Raw genomic sequence first — 10,303 nt, forward strand, 5'->3', positions numbered from 1 at the left:
TCACACATGCCCCCTCCAAACCATGCTTATCATTTATTCGTATTGAGGATATGGCTGTATGCTTAGTTATACATCTGTGCCTATTGATTTGTAGTTTTGTATTGCTTAAACATAGAAAGGATGTCTGGAAACATTTGGCAATATAGTGTATTTGGTCTTGATCATAAAGCAAGACGTTTTACAGCAAGGAAGTAAATGAATCTCCATAAAAGTAGGGAATTTTTCAAAATGTTGTAAATACTTTATTTACTTACAGTATTGTGTATTCACTGACCATGTACTGTACATGATTTTGGGAACCGCCCCCTATTTTAGGAGCTTTCGTAACCTGACCATATAATCTTAAATCTGCGTGAATCTAATGAAATCTATGGTTTCCAGCATAATATAATTCTAATCTGTACTTTGTTATGGTTTGAGGCATTATCACCATGTGATTGTGTCAGTTTAGTAAGATGAGCAATGATTACATTTTTCTACACCTGATTTTGCCCCACTCACTTTCAGGTACAAATCGTTTTGCCCAATTCCAGAGGCACATACATTTGCACTTGCCAGCAGCAGGAACAAATACATGGAAGCAAAGTGAATTTTTGCAAAATCCATAGAATTTTGCCATTGTTTGCAGTTTTTCTCCTTGCACGCCATTCCATTGAACTGTTAAACTTCGGTTTTGCTTTATATTTTATTTTGGCGCTTTACAATATAAACAATTTAAGCCTTCTTGTAATGCACGGAAGAGTTTTCCAGACTTTATGCTGCACTTTGTTTTCTTTCCAGATGCTACTTAAATATGTCACAATAATCAAAACAATACAACACAGAATTTAACTAATATTTATACCTTTTGCATCAAGGTTTTCATTGTTACCGCTTTTTTGTTTTTTCAATATTGCACAACCTACTTGCAACCTTTAAATAAATAACTGAACATTTTTCAACAAAATGCAGAAATATTCTGTATCAGTTGTTTATACAAACAGCTGTGTATACCATTGAGGAATAATTATTGCATCATTTATTTTGATGGAGTAGAGTTTATCAGATTCGTATTATTTCAAACAACATTTTTAAAAAAGATTGCTTTACAATTTATACACAGTTCACGGTTTCATTGCATTATTATATAGTTTGCACCAAACTCGTGTTCCTTACTGAATGGATTGCATAATTGCATTCTAAATTATCCTTTCCTCTCCTGCTCAGGGTTGGGATTGCTGCTGTTCCTGAGAGGTCAGAAGTTATAGATCAGTGTATTCTCAAGCCCAAAAAATCCACCAAGGGCAGATCAAAGTCCAGGAAGCACTCTGGTAAGTTTTTAAAATCTATCATTAGGAAATACACATTCCTACAAGTCCTGATCTCACTCCAGCTGAGAATGTGCCTCGCTGTTCAAAAAACGAAGGGGCACAAACTCAGTTCAACTAACCTGAATAATTTGGAGTAAATTTCCCTAGAAACATGGGTCAAATGACTTGCAAAGAATGTGTACAAACACACTCCAAAAGGTGTCATTGCTGCAAAACGTAACTCTATAAAATATGAAAAGTGTTAGGAAGAAATGTGTAAAAGGCATATTCATATTTCACATGCATTTTTTATTTAACATAAAACAATGGCATATTAAAAAAGGGATTTAGAATGTTAGTGATATGAAATAACAATGTCCCAGACAAGCATAAATTGTGACAAATACATGGTTTTGCACAAATTCATGTTACACTAAGGGGCACATTTACAAAGCTCGAGTGAAGGATTCGAATTAAAAAAACTTCGAATTTCGAAGTGTTTTTTGGGCTACTTCGACCATCGAATGGGCTACTTCGACCTTCGACTACTACTTCGACTTCGAATCGAACGATTCGAACTAAAAATCGTTCGACTATTCGACCATTCGATAGTCGAAGTACTGTCTCTTTAAGAAAAACTTCGACCCCCTACTTCGGCAGCTAAAAGCTACCGAAGTCAATGTTAGCCTATGGGGAAGGTCCCCATAGGCTTGCCTGAGATTTTTTGATCGAAGGATATTCCTTCGATCGTTGTATTAAAATCCTTCGAATCGTTCGATTCGAAGGATTTAATCGTTCGATCGAACGAATAATCCTTCGATCGTTCGATCGCAGGATTTGCGCTAAATCGTTCGACTTCGATATTCGAAGTCGAACGATTTTAGTTCCTAGTCGAATATCGAGGGTTAATTAACCCTCGATATTCGACCCTTCATACATCTGCCCCCATATTCGATATTCGAAGTCGAACGATTTAGCGCAAATCCTGCGATCGAACGATTCGAAGGATTTTAATACAACGATCGAAGGAATATCCTTCGATCAAAAAATCTCAGGCAAGCCTATGGGGACCTTCCCCATAGGCTAACATTGACTTCGGTAGCTTTTAGCTGCCGAAGTAGGGGGTCGAAGTTTTTCTTAAAGAGACAGTACTTCGACTATCGAAGGGTCGAATAGTCGAACGATTTTTAGTTCGAATCGTTCGATTCGAAGTCGAAGTAGTAGTCGAAGGTCGAAGTAGCCCATTCGATGGTCGAAGTAGCCCAAAAAACACTTCGAAATTCAAAGTTTTTTTAATTCGAATCCTTCACTCGAGCTTTGTAAATGTGCCCCTAAATCACAGAAACTCATGAAAAATGGCACAGGGGGGCAAAATGATGAATAGGAAAAGAATATTGTCATATTCTTATATTACACTTTATTAATTTATATTTTTGGAGGTATACTACATCACAGCATTAGCTGTGGAGATTTGTATTACAAAGTGGTCCAAGATAATGTCTTCCCTAACAAATTCAGTACTAGGGAGCTTGTGTATTCAAAAATAGCTAGTGAATTAAAATATATCAATATGCTAATACAGGTATGGGATATGTTATCTGGAAACCCAATTTTCATCAAATACTGTATTTCAACATTTTAAAATTGATTTCCTTGTTCTTTGTAATAATAGGACCGTACATTGTACTTGAGCATAACTAAAATGTAAATAAACCGGATTGGAGGCAAAACAATTTATTTAAATGGACTTAATCCAAATTATCCAGAAAACCCAGATCCCGACCATTTTAGATAACAGGTCACATACCTGTACATAATCAGAACTTTAACAAATATAGCCATATCCATTAACCTACTATTCCCATAAAAAGGTGGGAAACTCACAAATGAATGGTCTACCAATTGCCAAAAATATACCTGCATTAGATCCTAATCAAATAAACAGGGAAGCCAATTTATTTTTTTTAACGTAAGGGTTTTCAAAACTGGCTTGCAGAAAAAAATAATGTTTGAGCTGTTGCAGAATTGTATTTTTTAACTATCTCTAACCATCTCTAGTATCATCTAGTTCGTCCAGAAACTCTTGATTGTGCCAAGTTGTTGGGGCTTTCCGGATAAGGGATCTCGATATCCTAAGTCTGATAATCATTTAAACATTAAAACATCCAATAGGATTATTTTGCCACCAATATGGAATGATGCAGTTAAAGTACAAGGTACTGTTTTATTATTACAGGGAAAAAAATTAAAATTACCTTGAATGTGATCCTTTAACAAGCCTTCGAATAACTTGAGAACCACAGATGTCATATTTACTGGCCTATAATTGCCTGTCTGATATCGTAATCCCTTTTGGAATTACATCAGTTTTCCTCCAAACTATAGGTACCATACCAGATAAAAGCAAATTTGCAAAAAACAGTAAAAGAGGCCTGACTAAAACAGAACTAAACTCTTAAAGTATCCCAGTGTATTCTGTCTTGCTCTGGTGCCTTGTTCACATTAATTCTGAGTAAACATTTACGTACTATGTCCTCAGTCTACCTACTGGGTGTGTCTTGAAACTTTTGACTCCTTTATTGTATCCACTGGAATCTGGAGCTGATTCCATTACTTGTTTTCTATCCCTTATAACCAAAATACTTCCATTTAATGCAGCCACACTCTCACACACTCCCACACTCAGCCTGTATCTTTTTACTATTAATATACATCTAAAACTTTTTGGTTCAATCATAACCTGTTCCACAGTCTGTTCCTGGATTTCTAACTTTGACTGCCTTGCAGCACTTGTTATAGTATTTATATTCTTTAAATGCATCTGTTTCCTGATTTGTAGTTTTAAAATGCTTTCCTTTTCATTCCTATTACCTTCCTTAAGCCACATAAGGTGGTCTTTAACGCTCCTACATTTACTTCTTAGGGGAATAAATTGAGAGCAGTAACAATGTCATATCTTTTTAAATGACAACCATTTCTGTTCTGTGTTTTAGCAGAAACCCCAACACCCCCAGTCTATGCACAAAAGTGCTGATCTTAAGTAATTCAACTTTGCTTTTCTGAAATTTAAAATCTTTGTTGCCTTAGTGTACAACAAACATAAATGAGATAACGTTATGGTCACTATTTCCCAATGGTTCTACTACTTGCACATTTGCTATATGATCTTGGTCATAAGAGATCACTAGATCCAGTATAGCATGATTTCTGGTTAGCTCCTCAGCAACCTGTGACATAAACTTGCCGTGCAACAAGTTTGTCTGTTTTGACATTACTGTTGCCCCAGTCAATATCTAGGCAATTAAAATGCCTCCTTTTCAAGACTTGTGCCAAACTAGCAGACTTTTCTATTTGCACCAAGAGCTGGTAGGTAGTGATGAATGCTATGGAGGCTACTCTCACTTTGGGTGAAAAATGATTTCCTTTCTTTACAAATTACACCTTTATTGGAGCACCCTGCTGAGCCTCTCTGAGCCTCAACCTTGCTTATAAACCATAAAATAGGGCACATGTACATCCACAAGTGCAGTGGCAGTACCCGCAATTTACACAGTCAGTTTGCGCGTAAAATCACTTTCATTAAAGTAACTTGTGTCAAAATTTGCTCTTTGTACTTCTATATAGTTGTGCTTGGCGGCACTTAGTCCTTCCTACCTTCTTTTTGGAACTGAGTGCTGCTGCACCTATTGATGCAGGGACCAGGCGGTAGCTTAAGGGTTCCCCCAGTGCCCTCCATCATTAGTCACAGTTAAGTTGCTCTGAAAGGCGCACACATGATTTGCCTATTGGACACCGTAAATGATGCCAGTGAACATGCCATGACGTCATTCAGACTTTGAAAATATTAGGAGCAATTGCTCCTATTGAGGAAGTGTACAAGCAGTTGCGTTAATCTTGGTTACTCGGAACTAATTATGAAAGGCGAAGTGCGACTGTTCCAAGTGCATTGCCCCCTTGCAACTACAAGGACACTGGAATTCTTGGAAAAAATGCTGCATTGTAAGAAAAAAAAAACATGCCGACTGCACTTTGCTCATTGCATTTGCGCATATACACATTGCATGAACTGGATGTAACAAATAAGAAAGTATTGCTACTGCATTACTTCCTTTTATAAAATGGGTCTGCATCATCCTTCCACTGACGGTCCATCTGCTTTATCCTTCCAGTGACCATTTCTTTGAGCAACTAATATCCATGAAACATGTTTTTATATAGCATCTTGTTTAAACTAATAAATTCTGTCATAGTTTGTAATGTAAGTGGTTATGTAATGTTCTGATTTGGTATGTGATGTAATTTGCAGAAGAGTATGTGTCCTTTTGAAATGAATACACAAAATAATGTAGGTCATGCTTTATGATTTCAGACGGATCCACCTCACAGGTTCACCAGCCACCCCCAGCCGTGTATATGGACGCCCGCTGCATTCGAAGGAAGAAACGTCCCACACGACAGGACCCACTATCTCGTCTCTCTGCTTTGAGGGATGAGCTATGTCACCGTTCACTGTCTGATGACCGGGCTGCCATTCTGACCAGCACTGAGCCTGATGACTCCAGTGGCCATGCCACACTTCTGTGACCATACCTAGAGAGAGGCCCGGTTCTTAGGGCCCTTTCTGTCTCTTGGTGCTGAAACTCCCTGCCCTTCCTCTGAAAAGACCTGACACAAAATCGTGAGCAGCGAGTCGTGCGTTCATTGCCTACCTCACCAACCTCTGTGTGTGCTGAGGATAAACTCATGCCTCACGTCTTGGAGCAATGTACAGTGTTAACTCTGAAAACTGGTAGATATAAGGATATATTCATTGGTCACAGATCAGCACTATGTATGGTGTGACTATAGCACAGATTGGGAGCTTTGAGAACCACAGCTCCTTATATAGTGTTTATACCCTTTACATACGAGGCAAGAGCAAGGATCATGTGGAGCTATCATACAGTATCTCCATTTGCATCCACTGTGTATGTTACATATATGTATACATACATATATTGTGATATTTCACTGTGTGTATGAATTCATATATTGTATTTATGTTGTCACAGAGGCACATTTTGATTTAATCTGCATAGAACTTGTAACACAGTTGTGTCCAGTAAAAGAAAATAGATTAGTTCAACGAAAAATAACAGAAAAACATGACTTTAATTATTGCCTATATAATCTGTAGGCAGTGTCTGGTTCCACTGGCATTGTAGGAGAATTCCTAATCAATAATGCCCCAGGATGGTGCTTAGAGGAAGAATTACAAATTGAAATATTTCTTTTTTCAGACGCTAGGTTGAGTAGGCTTGGTAACATCATTTGTTTATGTTAGTTTCTGTTTAAAACAGTTCTTGTTTTACACTGAGTTCAAACAAGACCAGACATGGAACCGTAAATCTCTTGAATGATTGGTAAAATCACCACTGCCAATGAACTTAACTTCCGCTTAAATCATGGTTGTTACAACAGGCTTTCACCCTATTGTTATTAGTTTGCAAAATTTAGTCCTTGCTGTCAAATATGTAAATGTAAAAAACATGAAGAGTATGGAATTTAAGATTGTGTTGGGCCATGCAAGCAATAATTTCATGATTTAGATTTACTTTTTGTAATAATCCTTAACCAACAAGAACAAAGCTACATTCCCATTATTGACACCTTACTTAAACTCATCATTGTCCCTGCTATTGTAGTAAGGTGCTCACATGTGAGTAGAGAAACCATCAGTTCAACCTGGCTATCATTACTGTGCAGCTCCTGAATGCCTTGTTGCCTTAGTCAACTACTAGAGATGACCACATGCCTTGGAAGGGAATAAAAATTTCAGATAAATACTCTTTAAACCTAAGATAACATCAACATGTTAAAGAGTACATGATATATTGATTGTTATCCCTCCATTCTTATGTCTGTGCCAATGAAATCAAGAGGAATCATGTGCCTCTCTGTGTCATTTAACATCAAAAACACCAATCTGTGACTTCTTTTTATTACCTTCAACAACCTTCATGTTAGTTGTTTGAGTATTTTATAGATGCACTCTCAGTTAACAGGAAAGCTTTTCACATGATGTGGTATGGTAGACAGGGGCTGGGATTAATACATTTCCATGGTGCTTTCTGGAACTTTTTAAGTTCCCTGGCTTTTCTTTTCGATATACCTGATAATTTGGCAATGGATAGCGTATGGATAATTTTGCAAGCATCTTTGAAATTTTGTAAGTGGAATGGTGCATTATCTAATAATAATATGGATGGTTCGTTTTATTTCCTTTTTTAGGAATTGACAATATATTCAGGAGTGGAAATATACTGCTTGTGTTTTCTATTGTAGCCAAACCTTATATTTCCAAAGTTCAACATACAGAACATTTTTATTTCAGTCTTGTCATGACTACTGTATTCTTATGAATTAGTCAAAGAAGGGTGGTCCATTGATCGGTATATTGATTGTAGGGATGCACCGAATCCACTATTTTGGATTCGGCCGAACCCCCGAATCCTTTGTGAAAGATTCGGCCGAATACCGAACCGAATCCGAACCCTAATTTGCATATGCAAATTAGGGGAGGGAAGGGGAAAAACATTTGACTTCCTTGTTTTGTGACAAAAAGTCACACGATTTACCTCCCCACCCCTAATTTGCATATGCAAATTAGGATTCGGATTCGGTTCGGCTGGACAGAAGGATTCGGCCGAATCCGAATCCTGCTGAAAAAGGCCGAATCCTGGCCGAATCCCGAACCGAATCCTGGATTCGGTGCATCCCTAATTGATTGTTGTAATCATGAGAACCACAGTGATTGTAGTTTAAAGTAGTCAAGAGCAGCTTGTGAACTTATTACTTATAGATACAATTTATATCCTACAAGATAATAGTGGCAATACATATATATATATATATATATATATATATATATATATATATATATATATATATATATTCATATAGAAAGCTGCAGCACACTGGGATTTATCAAAATAAAACTTGTTTTATTGGATCATATAAATATATAGCAATATTGCCACAGGGATCCAAGGACTATGAGATAAGTGTGACATGATGACTGAATTCCATTTAAACTAACGTATATATGGTATAAATGTACTAGTCTTACTAGCTGCATCTCCTTTTGTCAGGCAATGGGCAACAGACCATCCCAGAACCTACCTGGTTTTGTTGTAGTCAGAATTAGATTCCATTATTGAACTGCATTATACCATGATATTAACTATTACACCTAACAACAATTGTATTTTTTTTTTAGCTACAAACCAATTTCAGTTATAAACTTACTCAAACTAACATGGTCTGAAAGGGTATGCTAAATTAAAATATCATTCTAGTAGCTAATTTCAAGAAACATATTTATGTTTCCCAGTGAATCAAATTGTTGTTCTATGTTTTAAAAAATGTTTTAGTGCAGAACAAGCAGCTAACTTATATACAGAGGAAGTTGCTAGTGCTCTGTATATACTTCTGGTGCTATCATAGCATGATGGGTGTTACTAGTCAGTAGCAGGCATGAAGTAGTGGTAATCATCTTACTTGCTGCATCACCTGTTGCTGTGCTGGGAGCTATTGGGGACCAAAGTATAAGCATACTCTGGGCAGAATTTATTGCACATTTAGCTAGTACTTTTATCCTGAAGGCACATTGTGCAAATTATACCTGCTTCTTAGCACAACACAATCCTTACTGAATAGAATTGCTCTATTTTTTTATATAGTGTGTGTTAGTAATATACACCAGATTATCTTAAAATTACTGTAATTTGGAGACCTTGGGCAGGTTGAGAGCAATACTATTCCCTTTTAATCCATCAGTTTGAGAGCCATCCGTTATCTTGAAAGGGAGTCAGTATGTGTATAGAACTCTTATGGAGGTACAGAAATTCATTTTCTGAAGTCGCCCAAAGTTGCCTCATGAGGAAACTTCGGGCGACTTCGGAAAACCGCGAGTGCCATCCCGCTGGCGATTTTTCATTATAGCCGGCGGAAGGGTAGGGGAAGGCAGTTTGGGGAGAGTGTCGTCCCGAAGAAGAGGCGATTAATCTTCCCAAATCTGCCTGTTTGCCCTTACCCTTAATGTGGATGTGGTCTTTGTAAAAAAAATAACAATACCAATATAGAATTGACAAAGCCCTTTACTGACAAACTTGCTTGAGTCTTAACATGCCATATATAGTTATCTTGTTCATATCCCAGACTGATTTCTTGCAGTCAGCTGGTTCACAGTTGTCTGATTTGCCCTCATTGTTGAATACATGCATGGACATCCCTGTAAAGGAATATGCATTTACATCTGCCATTGCGCTAGATCATTATAGGGCTCATAAGGAGCAAAAGATGGAGACTTGCTCCTGCACCTACCCAATCCCATCTGTACTAGCACTAAGCAGGAATTTGCAAGTTGCGCCTACTGTGGTGCACAAGACACAAAGCATCGCTTCTTGCAGGTGGGTATGTTACCTAGAATAGGTGGTAATTATAGGGCTTCCTTTCCATCTTGTGTCTATAGACCCTCAATATTACTCCACTTGAAACTTACAGTTGTGAAGGGCAACTGTATCCTTGCCTTGGAAACATGGCATATTGCACCTATGTTTTACACTTTGCTTTCCTTTAGTAATGACCCCTTATGTCTTTTTCTTAGACCATGATGCGAACACTATGGGGTTATCAAAATTTAGTTAAAACGCTGCAAATACCCTTACAAGTATTTTCTAAAAGCTTGAATAATCAGGATTTATTAAAGAAAATGAACATAAAAACTCATTAGAAACTGTTAGAGCTGATGAGGTCCAATAGCAGTCAATGCAGACATAGTCTCAAGCAAGTTTATCTATTTATTTTAAAACATTTGACTTTTTCAGCTTCATTGAAAATTAATGGAACAATGTGATTCTCACTGGTGTGCAACTTTTTTCCCTTCAACAGAAAACAAATGCAACTATTTTTTTCCAATGTGTTTCTTATAACCCAGCATTCTAGATAAAAATAAATAAAAAGTTTTGATTTGG

The 10,303-nt window shown here is 37.2% G+C and overlaps 1 protein-coding gene across 6 annotated transcripts in view; it reads left to right on the forward strand.

Moving 5' to 3' along the window:
- Positions 1-7,729, forward strand: part of igsf9b.L (immunoglobulin superfamily member 9B L homeolog) — an 84,249-nt gene extending 76,520 nt beyond the window's left edge. For 4 of the 6 annotated variants that reach the window (XM_041569166.1, XM_041569168.1, XM_041569167.1 and 1 more), the window contains exons 19-20: positions 1,207-1,310; positions 5,659-7,729. In XM_041569166.1, coding sequence (XP_041425100.1) covers positions 1,207-1,310; positions 5,659-5,873 — 319 coding nt within the window. In that variant the 3' untranslated portion in view covers positions 5,874-7,729. Of the gene's footprint in view, positions 1-1,206; positions 1,311-5,658 lie in introns of those variants that run through there. The other 2 variants (XR_005962512.1, XM_041569170.1) reach the window with 2 other exon arrangements.
- The last annotated feature ends 2,574 nt before the right edge of the window (positions 7,730-10,303 follow it).

Source organism: Xenopus laevis, chromosome 7L (genome assembly GCF_017654675.1).
Source record: "Xenopus laevis strain J_2021 chromosome 7L, Xenopus_laevis_v10.1, whole genome shotgun sequence".
Taxonomy (NCBI): domain Eukaryota; kingdom Metazoa; phylum Chordata; class Amphibia; order Anura; family Pipidae; genus Xenopus; species Xenopus laevis.